Genomic DNA, 20283 nt, shown 5'->3' on the forward strand with positions numbered 1-20283 from the left:
TTAAATCTGGTCACCTTATTGTAAATAGATGATTCCACAAGGGGAGTTTTCCAATGGGATTTCTGCAGACCTAGTTTCCTTAGAACTCTGGAGTAACATCAATCCATGCTTCTCAGATCCTTCCTCCCACAGGTTAACCTGAAGGGGGTAAATTGTTGTGCCAGAAACAGAGAGAAGGTTGGAAACAGATAACTCAAGCCAAAAGAACCTATGTAAGGTCTGCCTGTTCTAAAATAACCAATTCAGTTGAATGGAAAGTTCTCAGGAAATACAGATGCCCCAGCAGTGTCCTATGGAAGTTTGTCATTTTAATGGATTCTTCCCATTGTTGTTTTCTTCATTCTGTGACAGAACCATTGGCAAACTTCAACTACCTTAAAATTAATACCCAGATTCCCAAACATGGTGACTATGGGGTTATGGCAGCCTCCAATACAAACCTTGGTACCTACCAAGTGTTTATAGAAAGTACATGGAGCTGTTGTTCACCGTGGATTTCATTGGCTGTGCAGGTTTAAAAAAAACAAAAAACAAAAAAACCAAAACACTGTTTTGGCAGCAGCTGCACCTATGCAAAAGATCTTCAGGATATGACCAAAAGAAGTTGTGGCCACCATTTTGTGTCTGGCTCCTTCTCCTGCAGCAGCCATTTTGTGGCTGTGCCCACCATGCTGTGCCAGAAATCCAAAGGTGCTGACAGACTCACAAAAGTTGGAGCCCCTGATTTCTACTGTGGGGCTACGTTCTATTTATTTAGTCTATTATATGTCATAAGACCAAATGCCTCGACTCAGTCATGTGATGCTTATCGGGCCTTTTCCGTCCTGGCGCCTGCCTGGTGGAATGGGCTCCCAAAGGAGCTACAGGCCCCGCGGGAGCTCTTGACATTCTGTAAGGCCTGTAAGACGGAGCTCTTCCACCAGGTCTATGGTTGAGGCCAGCGCGCTGAGGAAGATCTAGGACCCTCCCCCCTTGGGTTACTTTACTGGTGGATTAAGGTCAGCAACCCCTGTCCACCCCAGGGGGTGATATTGGGGGGGGGATCCGGTTGCGGTTTTTTGCCGTTGTGTCTTGGATTCTCTGTATATGGACTGTTGTACATTTTATAGATTAGTTGGACTGTTTTAGGGGGTAACTTTATTGGGGGTTTTATGCACATTCTGTAACCCGCTATGAGCCTTTTTGGGAGTGGTGGGTTAGAAATTTAATTAATAATAATAATAAATAATTATAACATTGGAGTTGTGACATAGGAAGGACTAGAAATGCCGATATCATGGTGAAATTCTAGTTGTTTATCTTCGTTCCTGTGACACAACTCTGATTGAGAGGATCTAAAGACAAGAGCACAGGCAAGAGCCCTTTGCAGGGCTCAACAAATTCTAGGTTCTGCGGAGCTAAGGAATTTCATTGAAGTGCCTAACATTTTGAACAATGATTTGATTGTACTATGTCTCAGCAATTCTCAGTAGAATTACATCTTGTGTTTACCATTTCACATCAGAAGATGCTTTCTTGTATGTCATGAAACTCATGAGACTAAAACAGTGGAGGATATGAAGATTTCAAACAGATGGGTTTTCTTCCTTTTTCCTTGCAGGAGATCAGCGACAACGAAATATTAGAATTGGTGCACAGTGCTCTTGGGAGGATGACCGTCATACGGCAGATCTTCCCTCTGACAAGGGAGAATAATCAAAGATGCATGAGGAACAACCACCGGATATCTTCACTCCTCTGTGATCCACAAGAAGGGTATCTACAAATGTTGCAGGTCAGTTGCACGTCTCAAGATCCTCTCCCCTCTTATCTCCTTGGGAAGATGTCATGATGTTTGGCTTTACTTGCAAAAGTTTTTGCAGGATCACGGCATTGGGAAATCGCCAACAGGAACCCTTAAATCTATGTGTGTTCCCTTTACCAAGTAAGGTTCCGAGGTAACCCAGCTATCTCACTTTTTCTTCCAGTTCTTGAATGCTTTTGGTCTGAGATTGTGGGTATAAATTATCATCTACTAATTTAATTGGCCTGTGCTAAATCCTGTTGGGGTGTTATTTTGGGTAAATTGAACCCCTCTTGTGCTTTCTGTTGTTCTACCAGCTGTCTTTTGGCACGTTTAGACATGTCATAGGTACAAATGCATTTCCAAAGAGGAGAGGTCAAATATGGAGCTTCTTAAGACGATGAGCTGAAACTACTTGCCTAGCAATATTTTGAGGTTACCTTTTTTGATGAAAATTTCCTCTTGCTGTGACAATTTGTGATGCTCGTTGCAAACATAGCCATGTAGTCTGTATACTTTTCGATGTTTGTTTCAACGGGCTGTGCCTATTTGGTGATGTGCTAATTTTTGATACCAATCCAGTGGGGACTAGAGCTCTCTGAAACCAATCAATGTCATTGGATTTATATCCTTGACTTTGCTATGGCCAATACCTGTATAAAAAATCAAACCAGATTTGACCAATACATTGGAAGCGGCTTTCCATTGCTGGGGGGGGGGGGGGGGATGTAGAAACAGTTGTTTCCCCATCGGGGGAGGGCATGAGGAAAAGTAAAAGAGAAACATTCAAGGGGTGTCCAAATTCTCAATGAGAAACTGTCTGCTTTGGAAATGGTATGCCCATTTCAGGGAAATCAAAGTGTATATCTTATCAGAACAGGCATTAGCTGAGGTTAGGTGTCCTGGCATCCATACTAAGGCTGTTTCTGCTGCTGTTAGGCTTACAGTATATGACGAGTTTGCAAATGATACTAAACTGGGAGGGGTAGCAAACACAGCAGAAGATATAATCAGGATACAGGATGATCTTGGCAGGATGGAAAACTGGGCTAAAATGAATAGAATGAATTTCAATAGTGAAAAATGTAAAGTTTTGCATTTAGGCAGGAAAAATCAAATGTATCATTTTAGGATGGGGGAGACCTGTCTTGACTGTAGTATATGGGAGAAGGATCTAGGGGTCTTAGTAAACTATGCAGTGAACATGAGTCAGCAGTGTGACTCAGTGGCTAAAAAGGCAAATGGGACATTTGGCTGTATCAAAATTAGTATAGTGTCCAGATTGTGCAAGGTGATGCTTTACTCTGCTCTGGTTAGACCCCACTTAGAGTACTGTGTTCAGTTATGGGCACCACGATTGAAGAAGGATGTAGACAAACTGGTGTGTCCAGAGGAGGGCAATGAAAATGGTGAGGGGTTTGGAGACCAAGATGAGGAAAGGTTGAAAGAGCTTGGTCTATTTAGTCTGGAGAGAAGACAACTAAGAGTTGATATGATAGCCATCTTCAAGTAGCCATCACATAAAGGATGTAGCAGAATTGTTTTCTCTTGCCCCCAAGGCTTGGACCAAAACCAATGGGATGAAATTAATTCAAAAGAATTTTCTACTAAACATCCAGAAGAAGTTATTGACAGAACAGTTCCTCAGTGAAACAGGCTTTCTCATGAGGTGGTAGGTTTTCCTTCCTTGGAGGTTTTTAAGCAGAGATTAGATGGCCACCTCACAGAAGTGCTGATTCTGTGAATTTAGGCAGGTTGTAAGTGGGTGGGCAAAAGGGATTGTGTTGCTGCTTGGCTCTTGTGGTCCTGTCTTGCATGCCTAGAGAAATGTCAATCACCACTTTGGGGGTGGGTGACCAACTTCCTCCAGGCCAGACTGACCAGGGATTCTGTTTTTTTTTTTTTGGGGGGGGGGTCATCTGGTCTTGGAACTGAGGTCACTGTGGTTAGGCAGGTAGTTGTGAATTTCCTGCATTCATCAGGGGGTTGGACTAGAGGACCTTGGAGATCCCATCCAACTCTATGATTTTATGATTCTATGATTCTGTATCAGACAATTTCAAAGCAGAAGTGGGGTTAGAACCACTTTCCATTTGGAGCCCAGACCTCTAATAACCAGCAAACAATTCCAAATGTCAATATTTTTATTTGAGGTTGTGGAGAAAATGTCAAATCAGTATTTGCTAAACCTTTTGAGCATCAGGGCCAGTCTAAACCTGCAAGTTAAAGCTTCCCCCCCATGACTGAATATCACTCTCCCTCAAGAAGAAGAAGAAGAGTTGGTTCTTATATGCCACTTTTCCCTACCCGAAGGAGGCTCAAAGCGGCTTACAGTTTCCTTCCCATTCCTCTCCCCACAACAGACATCCTGTGGGGTGGGTGAGGCTGAGAGAGCGCTGATATCACTGCCCGGTCAGAACAGTTTTATCAGTGCCATGGCGAGCCCAAGGACACCCAGCTGGTTGCATGTGGGGGAGCGCAGAATCAAACCTGGTATGCCAGATTAGAAGTCCGCACTCCTAACCACTACACCAAACAAGGCTATAACCCGTAATATGAAGGATGATTTTCAGAACTTTATGCATGACCCAAGAAAATTTGAGGGGCCAAGAGTCTCATCCATTGGAATGCCTCCTCTCAATTTCTGTTCTTCAATATATTTTCATGGGAAGCTGGGGGACCATCCTACAAAAATGACTTAGGAATTAAATATATGTATGTAATTTCTGCACACGGAAAATGTCCACAGTAGATAAACCTTGCGGGGATTCTTGCACTGTAAATTTTGTGATGAGATTGGATTGTTTTACCTTGCATCAGGTGACTTTTGCAATTATTTCTTATAAAATATGCATTGCAGAATGGTTGCTGGTCAACTGTTTTCTATTTTCTCTGCTGGATTAGAAATGGATTTTGTCTTAGAATATGCTGTAGTCATCTCATGAGTAATTATATCATAAATAATGTCTGGCCAACTTTCCTACTAGCTATGGTTGGCTATGTATTTTTAAATGGGTTTATGGAGCAAACATATTTCTGCCAACTATTTACGGTGATATTTACAAGAGCAAATTAATGCAACATATTTTAATATGGGCTGGTAAAGGAAAAAAATGTTTGGGTCACAGTTTATTAACTTTAACCTGATAGGATTAGCAAAAAGTGCATTTGGAATTATGAATATCTTTATGAACGGTGCATAATGACTTTCTTTATGGGTGACAAGCATTGTAAAATTCAGACTGGCAAACCTGGCAAATCTGCCTGTACAGCTCAGGAGGTTCTGTATGAGCCTCCCAAATCTTGGATATTTTGAGTGGATCTGCTCCAACTTAATCCACCAACTCTCTTGCCAGCAGTGGGTTCTAGCCTTAATTCTTAGAAAGTGCAACAGTTCTTTGGCTTCTGTGTGATGAAATATCCTTCCCTCCCCCTAAGTTCCCCAAGTAGGAGGATTGGGGGGGGGGTACTGTTCATCCTAACAAGGTGCTATGTAGTCTTATTTGACAGGGAGGGGAGGTCACATGACTCTAGCAGTGGTCACCAACTTTTTTATCACTGGGGACCTGTCAACGCTTGACAATTTGAATGAGGCCCGGGGGGGGGGTAGTCTTTTGCAAAGGGACATTGCCGCGGCCTGAGCGCCTGCTCCACTTACTTTCCTGCCGGTGCCCCTGACTTCCCACCACCTGCTGGGGGGCGCTGCCAGCAGCAGCTGCGCAGTGCCATGCCGAGGGGGAGTCCCAGCCATGGCGGCTGCTGGAGAGCACCAAAGGTGAGCCAGCAGCTCCAAGGCAGCAGCTGTGGAGGAGAACGAGGAGGAGCCGTGGCCCGGTACCAACTGATCCATGGACCGGAACTGGGGGTTAGGGACCACTGAGTATCAAACAGGAAGGCCCAGCGAAGTCTGAGTCTGCCACAAGTCTAGGGTAGGGTTGCCAGGTAGGGTAGAATTCATTGGGCCAACCAGTGGGGGATAGGATAACCTTACCTGGAATGGGAGGGGGTGAAGTATCCAGAAGTAAACATGCATGCCTATGTCACCCAGAAGTGACATCAGCACATTGGACTAGGTGCTCTACTTCTTGAACATAACCTCTATGGCCTAATTATCTTTTGTCATAGAGTTTTGACCAAAAAATCAGAGCATCACTTCCCCATGACACCAATGCCAGTAGCTCCCATCCCCTTTTCTCGCCTTCTAGATCTGAATGTCTATCCTTTTCAGTGTATATCCAAAATTATTAATCCCTATGTTAGTTTCTGCATTGATGTCAATATTATTCCCATTTTTCAGATGAAATAAATGAAAATGCAGTGAACAACTTGTACAATTCATTCCACAAAAACACCACCTAATTTTAGCTCTGTTTCAATGGGCTATAGTAATTACTCCAATGTTGGGATCCAGGGACAATATACTTTAAGACTTAGACCAATACTATGTCCCAGAATTCCAGCCACATGTTTAGATTTTTTTCTCCATGTGCTTTAGGCATACATTTATACATATCCTGATGTCATATTGTGAATCTCCTATAACCCAAGTGCCAACCATTTATGTAGGGTAAGAACAAGGAAATGTATCAGATAAACTGGAGAGGAACAGAGATTAAGTGCTCATTGCCTTTTTTTTGGCAACAGCCACACATTTCAGTATGGCATGTAATTTTGATTCCCTGCAATGTATGGCACGGGTAGCTAACCATCAGTGCAGGTGCTTAAACTTCGTGTGTGTGCATCATCTTCTAGATTGTTGTTGTTGTTGTTAGGTGCGAAGTCGTGTCCGACCCATTGCAACCCCATAGACAATGATCCTCCAGGCCTTCCTGTCCTCTACCATTCTCTGGAGTCCATTTAAGTTTGTAATCTCCTAGATAATTCTGGATTTAAAAGGATGAAAATGTCCCTGTTGGGGATTGGAAGGTTAGGCATATTCCAAGTTAGTAACAATTAGCACAATTTTAATAGTAGAGGGTATTTCTAATTAGATCTTTCATAGTAATCACTTATTTGCTTACAAAGTTCTCAAAGAGGCAGGGCCTGATAGTCATGGGTGATTTCAATTACCCAGATATCTGTTGGAAGACCAACTTGGCGAAAAATGATAAGTCCAATGTATTCTTGACTTGTCCTGCTAACCATTTCCCAGAAGGTGGTGTGGGCAACTAGGGATCTGCAATTTTAGACTTGATTCTTACCAATAGGGAGGGACTGGTTGATGAGGTGAAAGTAGTGAGCATACTTGGTTGTAGAAACCATGTGATTTAGGAATTTGCAATCTTGGGGAAGAGAAAAACTGTACGTAGTAAAACATATAGTCTGCACTTCAGGAAGGCAAATTTTAGCAAATTTAAAGTTATGCTGGGTAGAATCCAGTGGTCAGAAAAACTTAAGGAGATGGAAGTTCAAGAAGGATGGGAGTTTCTTAAAAATGAAATACTAAAGGCACAATCACATACAATTCATAAGGATAAACAGGAGGAGCCTAATGAAGCCAGGGTAGCAAACACAGCAGAAGACAAAATCAGGATACAGGATGATCTTGGCAGGCTGGAAAACTGGGCTTAAATGAATAGAATGAATTTCAATAGTGAAAAATGTAAACTTCCACATTTAGGTAGAAAAAATTAAATGCATCATTATATGATGGGAGAGACCTATCTTGGCAGTAGTAGATGGTGCAGTGAACATGTCAGCAGTGTGACTGAATGGCTAAAAAGGCAAATGGGATTTGTGCTGTATCAAAATTAGTATAGTGTCCAGACTGTGCAAAATGATGGTACTGCTTTACTCTGTTTTAGTTAGACCTCACGTAGAATACTGTGTTCAGTTTTGGGCACCACAGTTGATGAAGGATATAGAAAAACTGGAGTGTGTCCAATGAAAATGGTGAGGGGTTTGGAGACCAAGATGTATGAGGAATTTTTCGGTAACTTGGTCCGTTTAGCCTGGAGAGAAGACAACTAAGAGGTGATATGGTAGCCATCTTCAAGTAGTTGAAGGGTTGTCACATAGAGCAGTGGTCCCCAACCCCTGGTCTGGAGAACAGTACCGGTCTGTGCTCCTCCTCATCCTCATCGTCCTTCCTGGCTTCTGCCTTGGGGGCTGCTCTGCCACTCTGCCACCAGCTCACCTTTGGTGCTCTCCAGCGGCCGCCATAGCTGGGGCTCCCCCTCAGCATGACACTGTGCAGCTGCTGCTGGCAGCGCCCCCCAGCAGGCAGCGGGAACTCAGGGGCACCAGCGGGAAAGCAAGTGGAGCAGGGGCTCAGGCAGCAACGACGTCCCTCAGCAAAAGACTGCCCTCCCCGGGCCTCATTAAAATTGACTGGTCCCCAATGATAAAAAGGTGGTGACCACTAGAGGATGTAGCAGAATTGTTTTCTGTTGCCCCCAAAGGTCGGACCAGAACCAATGGAATGATATTAATGGTTCCTCTGTAAATCAGGCTTCCTCGAGAGGTGGTAGGTTCTCCTTCCTTGGAATATTTTAAACAGAGGCTAAACAGATATTAGACAGAAAGAGTAATTCTGTGAATTTAGGCAGATTGTAAGTGGCTGGACAGATGGGATTGTATAGGTGCTTGACTCTTGTGACCATTTCCTGCATTCTGCAGGGGTAGGACTAGATGACCCTGGAGATCCCTTCCAACTATGATTCTGTGATTCTATGATTCTCTGAAATATGTCCTATATTAAAAAAAAATGCTAACTCTACCATTCATTTACTATTCTATCAAGGAAGTAAACTTTGTGAGCCCAGCTTTTCTAAATGTGACTCCCTGTATTGTGTTAGGTTTGATGTGTGATGAATATTTCCTCATTTCTTCTGGCAACAATATATTTACTAGGTAAGGTGCAGTTTTTCCTGTTGTTACCGAAAAATAATTTCACAGCTTTATGCTCTGTAGTTCCACCTTTTTATGTGTGTGTGTGTGTGTGTGTGTATAGGGACTCATTTACCTGAGCTTGGTTGACTCTTGGGGTTTATTTATTTGTTTGCTTCTTGCAGCAATTTGGATTCCTCGTTTTGAAATAAAATAACCCCAGTATACTTTGCAGGAAAGGAAAATTGCAGTTGCCAAAAGCTGATCATTTTAATGTACACACACATTTAATCAATAAACAAAATGATAACAAACCCTATTAATTAGGAATCAAAACCCAAAATAAGATAGCATAAATATACCATGAAAACTGCAGCATAATAAAGCCAACCCAAAATGTTTCCAGCACTGTCAAGAACCTAATCTAAATTATGACAAAAAGGTCTTGACCGTACATCTAAAGGTTCAAAAGGATGTGTTGAGACACACCTCATGGAAGAAGAATCCCGTAATTGTTCTGCTGCCACTGAAAGGCTCCACCATTTAGGTCTACTTGCAAATACATCACAGTAGTGACCCATACAACTAAGTCTGAGCAGGTATCTTCAAGTTTCTAGGTAGGCTCATGTTGAAAAAGACTGTCTTCAGGTTCCCTGATCCCAATTCTTTACAGGACAAAACCTTCCTTTTTATTGGCCATAACAATAAACTGGGAGCCAATTTCAACACTGTGTGTGTTTAAAATATAGGATGTTCAAAGGAATCTGAGATGACTCTTTAAATCCAAAACCTATGGAAAGAGTTAGGAAAGGTCCAGCTCAAATCCTACCTAAGCCATGAAGTCATGTAATGTCTTGAACAAAAGCTGTATCTCTAAGTCCTCTCCCTCATCTCTGAAACACATCCTATATGGTGCAACTATAGAAAGGAGCTGTGTCATAATGTGATTCTAAAGCTCATTGAGATGACATTGAGAAATACCTGCAGATTATTGGAGTGGAGACTGGGAAGGGAAGAATTTGTGGAGGGGAAGAACCTCAGTGCAGTATAATGCCAGAGAGGCCACTCTGGAAAGGAAACATTTTCTCTAGGGGAACAGATCTCTGTTGCCTGGAGGTCAGTTCTAACTTCAGGAACTCTCCAGGTCCCACATAGAGGCTGGAAACTCTAGCAAGCCCAGAGTTAAGAGTCATACATTTTCCCCACTCCCTTCCTTCCTTTCTTAATTCTTTGTTTGTTTGTTTGTTTTAATAAATGGTCTTCAAAAGGTGTGGGAAGGGATCTCAGAAGGAATCTGTGTCCAAGGGCCTGTGGTGTCTCTCAGCTGTCCTAATACCCATAGATTAGAGACTGATCACTGGGCAGGCTGTTTTGCCAGCCATCTTTATACCCACTGAAGTACCCAAAGGGAATGACTGAGATTGAATTTGCTTCCGAGGAACCTTTTGTTGCTCTCAAAAGGCAAGTTAATTCCATGTTGTTGATTTAAGAAGTGTTTGAAGTGCCCTTGTTACTTCTGGAATATTAACAATAGACTTGAAGAAGAATTGTTTAGCAGACTATAACTGTGTAACACAGCCTTTTTGAACTTTTTGACTGTGGAAGAACCCCTAAATTATTTTAGAGGCTTCAAGAAACTCTGGAAGTGTTGACATGCCCTTTCAGAGAAGTCTGTGCAGAAGCAAGAGGCGGGAGCTAGTCGATCAATTGATAAATCATTTACTGATTCCATTGTGGAGAAAGAGACGAGGCCTATACAGCAACAGGGGGAGTGGGCTCTAGCGACGTCTCGTGATGTCAGCAGCTATTCAAACCTGTGAAAGATTGTTAACTCGTACAGAGTTCTTGCATAACCCCACAGTTCCCTGGAACAGTGGTCCGCAACCTTCCGGTTGCTGCGGACCACTGCTCCAAAGTGGCAGGAGAGGGCAGCCCGGGGCCGCGCGCACGCACGGCAGCCCCAGCGCAAACGCGCGTGTGCGGCAGTCCGCACATGCGCATTTGTGCCGCCGCCATGCCAGCGGCCGCGGCTCCCTCTCCCGGCCCCTCCGGGCCGCCAGCAAATCGGCCGCCAAAACGGCCGATTAGCTTGCGGCTCGGCAAGCTTCTCTTCCCCCCCCCTCCCGAAACAAGAAGCTTGCCGGGCTGCGAGCTAATCGGCCACTTTGGCGGCTGATTTGCTCGCGGCCTGGCGAGCTTCTCGCTTCGGGAGGGCGGGAAGAGGGAGCTGCGGCCCGGCGCTAAGGCCTTCGCGGCCTGGCACCGGGCCGTGGCCCGCGGGTTGGGGACCACTGCCCTGGAATACTTGTTGGAAATCCCTGGTGTATGATAATGAAATAAAGAAGGGGGGGGGGAACTGAGCACCAATACAAATTACTTTATTGGATGATCCATAAAAGTTGAAAGAGTTATGTAGGAAATGACTAAGATGGCCAGGGGAGATCTTAAAAACTAGTAGAGCCAAATTAGTAGAAAATTGTGTTTTTAAAAAAAAAATCCTCACTATCATATGTCATACACTAAACCTGCTCCTCACCACCACTAGTGCTCTGAGGAAGAGCCCTTGTCTTGTAATAATTCAGTGCTAGTAAGAAATATGGATACTGTAATGCACAGAGGGGGGTGTGGCTCTGAAGCCTTTGGCAGTGCTTGGCTGAACTGTTTTTAATGTCACAGGAGAGCAGAGCAGGCAGAAACATCTCTGGCTGCCTTTGGCCAAGCAGCTCAGGGCCTAGGTGTGGCTACAGAGCAATCAGAAGAGCCTAGCAAGGAAGGTTAGAAGCAGACTTTCATAGAGTAGCTAGCGCTGGTTTGAGAAATGTCTGGGGATTTAGGGGATGGAGCCTGGAGAAGGTGGGGCTTGAGGAGGGGAGGGGACATAATTGAGATGTAATGCCACTATGTCCATTTACTCCAGGGGATTGGATCTCTGCCACATGAAGACTTCTTGTAATTCCAGGAGATCTCAAGCTACAACCTGGATATTGGCAACCCTAGGAGTAGTGCTTTCCAAGGGTGGCAGAGGCCTGGGAAGGAGGTAGGGTATGAGGGAAGGCGTGGTTATGTGGAAGGAGAAGGACAAGAGAAGGTGATGTCAAACTGAAGGTGTTTTAAACCAACCAACAGTCATATTTGCAAGGAGTAGGAAATCTTCAGGTAAGAGAATGAGTCGAAGAGAGGTAGGAGGTTGGAATGGAAGGATGGCTACGGCTTGGACTGGATTGGCTTGGCTTGGCTCTGATTGGTCAGTTTGAGAAGCTAAGGACATGATTGGTGGAAGCGTGAATGTTCTAGGGCTGAAAAGAATCAGTTAATGGCAGTTGGGGCAAGACACAGTTGAAGAGGAGACAGAAAAGAGACTGCATTAAGAAAAGACAGCCTTGGGAGGCTTGGTTAAGAGAGCAGCCAAGGAAAGGTTATGCAGTGGATGCAAACAGAGCAGAAATGGAACACAAATAGCAAGGTTGCTGTATCTGGCATGGCATATTCAGAGACAGCAGATTAAGGTGACCAACTCAATGTTAAGGAACTCCTGGAGATTTGGGGGATGAAGCTTGGGCAGGACCTTAACGGGGGCACAATGCCATTGAGTCCACAGCCAAAGCTTCCATTTTATTCAGCAGAACTGATCTCTGTAGTCTGGAGGGGAATGGTGATTCCAGCTGGCATCCCTGCAGTGGTTAGAGTTAGTGTTGGTTTTTTGTATTCCTTTTGGCTTAGTATGCATTTGGATGACTCCTGTTCTGCTATTTAAAGCTTCATAAGTGAATCTACACAACAGGCACTTGTCTATATTAGCTCACACAGTATGGTAATATTTATTTATTTGTTTGTTTGTTTGTTTATTTGCCACCCTCCCTGAAGGCTCAGGGCGATTTACAGGGAACAGGAAAAAGATACAGATATCTCAAACAGATATCTTCCAAGGTATACTTGAGGCACCTCTGTGATAAAGGAATGGAAACCTGAACTGGCGGCAGCAACCTAAATAATACTGCATGTCACAAAGACCAAGAGGGATGAGAGGGGAATAGAAACCGGAAGACAGAATTGCTCCCCTCCACGTGGAACATGGAGATCCCCTGGAATTACAGCTATTCCCTACCTTACAGAAATCTGTTCCCCTGGAGAAAATGGCTGCTTTGGATGGAGGACTGTATAACATTATGCCTTGCTGAAGTTCTTTGCTTCTCCAATCCCTGCCTTCCCTAGAATGTCCTCCCAAATCTCCAGGAATTCCTCAACCCATAGTCAGCCAAGCAGACTGAAGTGAGAGAAGCTGAACCTCACTTATCGATTGGAGACATCCAACCAAATCATTAACTGCATGCCTCTAGCCTTATGAAATGTTGTTGTTCCTTTGCAATTATCTTTCTTTTCTTCGACAATGGGCTAGGATTTGCTCAGGCGGTGACCTTCTTCCTGCTTGTCTGGGCACTGCACTTCACAGCTAGGGGTGTGATCATGGGAAAGAAACATCTCTGGCCACATGGGATAGCACTTGTTTCAGTGCGGGGAGCCATCTGTGCCATCTACATTGCTGGGGCTGGTCACTGCCTACCAGGAACTGCCGAGGCCTCAAGGGTTCCAGCCATGTTCCTGCCTTCATCATGGCAGCCAGATGTTCTTAGTATCAGCTTGCCAGCAATTGCAGCAACCTTTTTTCAAAAAGAGTTTAAAATATTACAACACACAAGCATGTAGTTGACAGGTGTATTCATGTCAAAATTTGGGGGCCAGGACACAAAGCCATACACTGATTGGAGTAAGCAGTGCCCTGCTTGATTGTGGTTTTAAAATAGCCTGCTTATGAATGGTAACAACCATCTGGTCTCCCCTCTCTGCTGCTTGAACAGATGTAGCAAGTGCTACACTCTATAGTTTCTTGCTTTAGCAGGCCTGGTTTTTCTCTTCAGTGGAGCCTCAGACTGCAGCTCCTTCCTGCTGGAACTCTCTTTTTTTGGGTGTGCTTCATATCAATCTGAAACAAACAAGGCTAGACCCCCAGCTCACCAGTGGTGACATCCTACTGAAGGTGATCACAGATGTAAGGAAAGGTGATAGTGGAAGTCCATTGGACTTTTGCCTAGGGGTTATGGCAGACTATTGCTCTGGTTGCATTGGTTGGCCACTGTTTGAGACAGGATACTGTAGGTCAGGGGTAGTCAAACTGCGGCCCTCCAGATGTCCATGGACTACAATTCCCAGGAGCATTCACTGGCAGGGGGCTCCTGGGAATTGTAGTCCATGGACATCTGGAGGGCCACAGTTTGACTACCCCTGCTGTAGGTGAACCATTGCTCTGATTCAGCAGGGCTTTTCTTATGTTTTTATGCGAGTCTCACTCTTTCTGCCCTGTTGTTGGATTTCCAGAGGAACTGGTTAGCCTCTGTGTGAGACAGGATCCTGGATTAGGTGTGTCACTGGTCTGTCCAGCAAAGCTCTTCTTAACTTCTTATGAAGGCCTTAGCTTTTCTGCCCTGTTGTTGGCTCTGTAGAGGAACTGGCTGGCCACTGTGTGAGACAGGCTGGATTAGATAAACTGTTGATCAGATCTACGATGGCTTTCTGAAAGGAAGAGCTATCAGTTTGCCCTCTGCAGAACTTCAGCACTTCTGCTGAAGGACAATACTGCCATTCCTATTGCTGGGTTCCTGGTGACAGAAAAGGGCAGTGGGATTTTAGCAGCACATAGGAAAGCATTAGACACTTGTGCTGTTCAGTCTGAACATAGAGTTGTTTGTAATAGGACAGATGCGAACTGAGATGATGAATATAGACACACGCCAAGACATGCTCCTCCACTTGACATTTCACACATTTGGAGTTGGACCTGGAATCCCGGCCCTGTGCAGTAGTCAAGTGTCAATGAAATTGTCTTCACTTCGTGTGCAACATGATGCCTGGTTCAAATCATGATCACAGCATATGGGGAGAAGCAGTTACAGCTTCCCTCCTGTGCCATTTTCCCTACTGAAAGAGTAAGGAGGGTGCTGTTTAGTCACTTGGGGAAGCCTGCGTGCTCCCCTGGGAAGATGTATCTGTGTTTCTTCACAGTGGACCAAGCAACACCCCCTGGGATTGGTACAGGCTGGAAACCTTGATGGGGCAGACACTGAAGCTCCTGCTCCACATATGCCATGGAGAAATCCCCTAGTAATGTCAGCCCCAGAACGGGGAGCCTACCACCCAATTTGTCAGTTCCATAATGTGCCACTCAGCCTTTGTATTGTTCTCAATAGTTTTCCCACCCCAATTCGGAGGGAGGAGAGGAGACATGTCTTCCTTCTTTTGTCGCAGTTCTGCTTTACATGATACCCCTCAGTCATCTTTGCTCTTCTTTTTAAAGAGTGGAGAAGGTTTTTTGTGCTTCAGCCCTCTTGTTTTGGCCACAATATAACATTCTGCTGTCTGTAAGGGTCTATGTAAGTTTTGGAATCCCCTTCTACAACCATGTGCTAACACAGGCCTTTGAATGTCTGGACAGAATCTTTTTGCTTCTGGCAGAAGTTGGTATGGTCCAGTCATCCTCTGCCGGCTAAACTCCATGCAGATTACCATGGCTTTCATTCAGAGGGTAAGTTTGGCAGCTGAAGGTCTTAGGTGAACACATTTTTCAAGCCATGGCACCTGGACATCACCTTGTATCCCCCACTTGTCTATTCAGTGCCCTTTTTTCTTGCTAGTTGTCCAGCTGTGCTGACCGTTCTGAACCCGCCTGTGGATCAGGGTCAGGTTTCTGCTGAGCTGTGAGGTTCTTCTGAATGATAAGTGTTGCTCAGTTAAAGGGGTAAGAAGCAAAAAAAAGTTTAGTGACTTTAACAATGAAAATAACATGATCCCCTCTGTCTTTCTTAGCAATCTTGTATTACTAGGGTTTAAGGCCCGCTGTAGGCCCAATACTAGCGGGCTGGTGGCTGGGTGCGGGCTGGTGGCTGGGTGCGGAAGGGCCCCCCACCCCCCTGGCCGTGGCGCCCCCCTCCCGGTTGTGGGGCCCCCACCACAAAGCCTTTCCCCCTTTATCCCTCCCGCCCAAGTTCCCAGCTTCATGGTGGGCAAAGGAGCAGGTTCGCTGCATCTCTGACCTTTGGCTGCACCCAAGCCTCCAACGCCCACCCTCCTCCCCCTCAAGCACAGCCGGCATGTCTGGGATGGGCCAAGGGGCCAATCAGGAGTCGTGCGCTGTGCAGCTCCCAATTGGCCCCTTGGCCTCGAACTGACATTCAGAGGGGCCAATCGGGAGACGCTTTGCAGCTCCCGATTGGCCCCTTTGAGTTTTTATCCTGGACCTGCCCCGTCCTTTTCTCCTCCCACATAGGCCTTACCCTTTTATTCTTACCGCTCCTGCGGAGCAGTTTACAGATAGGATTTAAAGAAAAAAGAAAAAAAGGTAGAATTATTTTTGTCTTTTTTTACTATGTAACCTTTTTTTTTTTTTTGAGAGCGCTGATAGTCTGCATAAAATCAGGAGGATTCTATGGTCTAAGAAAAACCCACAGGAGGCCAAATCCCTGAATTTGTTTTCTTCTTGACATGTCTCTCCCACCAATGTCAACAGAGTGCTTCAAAAACAATTATTGAATTTTCTATTTCTTCACATCCTGGACCTTCTGGGTACCTCCTGCAGGGCAATTCAGCAATTTGCTTGGATTCCTCATTCAGGCGCACTTCTATGCCCAGAGATAACAAGTATAAGCAAGCTTGTTTCTCTTGCTCCATCACAAATTCATCCTCTCTGGCAGCAAAATAGTGATGATGTAAATACCAGTTCTAAAGGTAGGAGAAGTGGGTGTGGAAAGCCTGCTTCCTTCTGCGTGATTCAGTACCTGCTTGTGTCTGTGAAAGGGATGTCAATATTGGAGGTAGCAGCAATAGGCACATATTGTTTGGTTATTTATGTATCCTTATGGCTCAAAACTGATGTATCCATATGGCTCAACACTTCAGATGGGGATTGTTCTGCTGCAATTATTCACATACCATCAGGGTTATGTCAGAAAGTGGCCAAAGATGTATAGTATGCTAATAGGAAAGTAATGGAATACCGTATGTTTTCCCTTAAAGTACAGTATATTAACTGGACTGGACTGGCAGCGGCCAGTGGGGATGAGGGTGCTTTTGGTTATTTATGGGCCTTTGTTCTAATTCGCCTCTCCTGGAAACTAACCTACCCCCCCCCCCCCCATATATAACTTTTAAAGAAACACATTCCAATCTGAAGGTGTAGAACAAAATATTGATGACTTCCTGGCATGGTGGGAAGAAGAAGAAAAAGAAGACGAAGAAGACGACGACGAAGACGCCGCCGCTGTCACCGCCGACTTTTGAAGGATTAGACACAGCCAACTTGCACATAAATAGATAGTAACAAAAGCCATTCCAAGAGAGATGGAAATATTCTCTCTCTCTCTCTCTCTCTCTCTATTCTATATGGGGTTTGTGTGTTGACTATTTTTAAGAGACAGACAACTGTCTCTTAAACTATATAACAACTGTCCATGCATATGCTTCTATAAAAGATTTCCAAATATCTAAAAATAAGTCCATTCACCATTGCTGTCTAGGGCAGCAATGTCTGCACTTACTTTGTTTATTCCATTGTCAATCATGTTGAATTCAGATCGCTTTGAACTCGGGTCTCCCTCTCTCCCCCCCTTCCCCATTGAAACAGGAAAGTCTTCTGCACGTGATTAGGGAGGATCAGAAGGTGGAGGGGAGCCAAGCCTCTTTCTTTTCTTGAAGGGGGGGGGGGAGAGGAGCCAGGCAGAGAGCCTCTTTCTTTTCTTGGAGGGGGGGGATCGAAAAAGGCAGAGGAGGGAGGAAAAATCCAGGACCAACAGAAGTTGAGAGAAATTAGGGGCTTTTCCTTTAAGACAAGCATGTCACATGACCAGGTGTAGCCTTTCAGAGGTTCTAGCTTTCTTTCCCAAGCTGGATAATCAGGATTAAAAGCAGTCTGAGATATCGCACAATAAAGGTATGGTCACTCCGGATCAATCCTTCTTGCTGCAGAAGGAAAATTAAAATTGCCCAAAATCCAAATGGAAATCGCATTCTGTGAAGAGGGCAGGGACTGAATCAATCTGGGGTTGGAATAAAAGCTCTGTGCAGTTTACACCTAGGTGTCATACATTCAAATACTGCTAAGGTTTTAAAGGCGAGCATTTATCTTTCCAGTGTGGTAACATGAATTTTTTAACTACACTAAGGGCATGGAGGGTCCATTTCCGTTGACAAATGGTTAGCCTCCTAGAGACAAGGAAATGTCTGTCTCTTTAGTTTCTTCCCTCACATCAGGTATTCTGTCATACCTGCTGCAGAAGCACCTGCTTCAAGAGAGCACAGATAAATGCTACAACAAACATCTGAGCTTTCTGTCCCACAGAGAACCCACAAAGTAAAATTCTAATGACCAAGCAAAGCTGGTGTGGATGTGAATGACCAGAGGAGAGAAGGAACACAAGCCAAAAGCTTGTAACCAGAGAGAAAACTTTAAATGTTTAGAGAGAGAACTTTGAATGTGGTATTTACTACCAGAGGATGTGATGATGGCCAAAAGAATAGACACATCTACAAAGGAGTTGGATAGATTCTTGAAGGATAGGTCTATCATTGCCTACTAGCCATCGTAACTGAAGGTGGACCTCCACATTCAGAGGTGGTCAATCTCTGAATCTCAGGATCAGGAAGAAACATCATGGATCAACCTCAGTCTCTTTATCCCATTGTTGGACCTACAGAGGAACTAGTTGGCTACTATTTGAGGTAGGATGCTGTACTAGATAGATCACTGGTATGATCCCACAGGGGTCTCCCCACGTTAATTAGTTGCACAGATATATCCATCTTTCCCTGTATAAAATGCCTGGGGAAAAAACGAATTCTTCAGAAAAGAAAACAAATTATTTTGGAAATGAATTCTTGAAAAGGCACAGTTTTCACACTCTCCAAGAAGAGGGAATTCACTTATAATAGTCCAGTGAATGCATAGAGAAGGAAAATGTTATGTAAGTGGAAAATGTGGTTGAGAAAGAAAGAAAAAGCTCCATTTTTGAAAAAGACTACTGTGATTTTTCTCCTGCCAAAACTGGAAGAGAACAGTACAAGCCCATGATTATACAGTGCATTTCAGTGTGGATGCTCAAAAATGACTTTGCATTGAATGATCAGTTATAAAGTATGGGTGTGAAATTAATTTCAGTCAGGAGCCAAGGGAATCTGGTCTCTCAGTTTGGAAATAGGAGAAAATTGTATTGCTTTGTGTTCTGCATGTGAAATTTGTTTCTAACTGAATAGAACCCTGTTGAGGACACCAGCTCGGTAGAAAGGAGGAGGGAGAATCTTTCTGAATGTCAAAGACTTGCTTGATTGCTTTCTTTGAAAGCTGCTGGGAACAGACAACATCCAGGAGTTGGGCAGAAGAATCAGTTGCATGAATAAATCCCCCAAGGTTATATTTTTGGCTCCTCTTGGAGCTTGGACTGCATATTCTACAGACATCTCTGCTGAAATAGTGATGATAATGCATTTAGAAACTAAATAACCAAAATCCAAACAAGATCCCACTGTTGAATATATCAAATAAAATCAACCTGTTCCTTTAAAATAATGACTTCAGAAATCTTTGACTTGGCTAACACTCCAGTTTCTCGTTATATGCTTTCCACAGGTGTGTGAAGAGAAGGAAAGAAAAGGGGGAACAACAGAGAAGTACTCAGCATGTGGTTTAACTGATTGGACATTTTTCAACTAGTAGAGTCATCTTGTATTCCTGTCAATTATTGTGGCAATTAGTATTTCTGCACATAATTTCACCACTGTGCACTAATCATTACACATTTTTCACTTGCTGGGGTGAGGGGGCTTTGTTGTTTAGACAAGGAGTGGGGGCCTTGTTCCACTCTACCCTCTACTCTGGTGCTATGGCTAGAGAAAGAGAGAGAGAAAATAATTTGTGCCACCAGGAATTCAGACACCAATGGGTTTTGAGACAGCACACCTTGAGGATTTTCTTGTTCTTGGAGGTTAAATGGAAAAAGAGGCTTGGCTGTGCTACGGTCCCTTTAAAAGCAGCATGTTTACAGGGCAATGATATGTTCTTGTTGTTTGTACCTGCTGGAAAGCAGCCAGGCTGCTTCAGAAGATACTGCGGGGTACTATACATAGGTAGAGCTGGCTTTTTTTACCCTATCTTTTACTACCCAAAGGAGTCCCATAGTGGCTTACAATTGCCTACAATCATAGAATCATAGTTAGAAGGTACCTACAGGGTCATCTAGTCTACCCCTTTGCACAATGCAGGAAACTTATAACTACCTGCCCACTCACAGTGACCCCAATATCATGTCCAGATGACCCCCCCCCCAAGAAAACCAGAAATTCTGGTCATTCTAGCCTAGAGGAAATTTACCACTTGACCCCAAAGTGGCAATTAGCATTTCCCTGGGCATACAAGAAGGGGCTACAAGAGTCAAGCACTGACACAGTCTGTCCTTCCCACCCACTCACAATTGGCCTACCCTTTCTCTCCCCATACCCCTTTGTGGTAGGTGAGGCTAAGAGAGCTTTGAGAGAACTGTGACTAGCCCAAGATCACCAAGCTGGCTGCATGTGAAGGAGCGGGGAATCAAAACTGGTTCTCCAGGTTACAGGGCACCACTCTTAGCCACTAT

General features: G+C 44.3%; 1 protein-coding gene across 12 annotated transcripts in view; it reads left to right on the plus strand.

Annotated features, from left to right (window-relative positions):
• GRID1 (glutamate ionotropic receptor delta type subunit 1) overlaps nucleotides 1-20283 on the plus strand; it is a 982837-nt gene that overhangs the window by 795394 nt on the left and 167160 nt on the right. For all 12 annotated transcript variants that reach the window (XR_013233727.1, XM_077350620.1, XM_077350625.1 and 9 more), the window contains one exon: nucleotides 1601-1774. Coding sequence is in view for 11 of the 12 variants with exons in the window: in XM_077350620.1 (XP_077206735.1) it covers nucleotides 1601-1774 (174 nt within the window). In the remaining variant the exon portion in view is untranslated. The remainder of the gene's footprint in view (nucleotides 1-1600; nucleotides 1775-20283) is intronic.

Source organism: Paroedura picta, chromosome 8 (genome assembly GCF_049243985.1).
Source record: "Paroedura picta isolate Pp20150507F chromosome 8, Ppicta_v3.0, whole genome shotgun sequence".
NCBI classification, from domain to species: Eukaryota; Metazoa; Chordata; class Lepidosauria; order Squamata; family Gekkonidae; genus Paroedura; species Paroedura picta.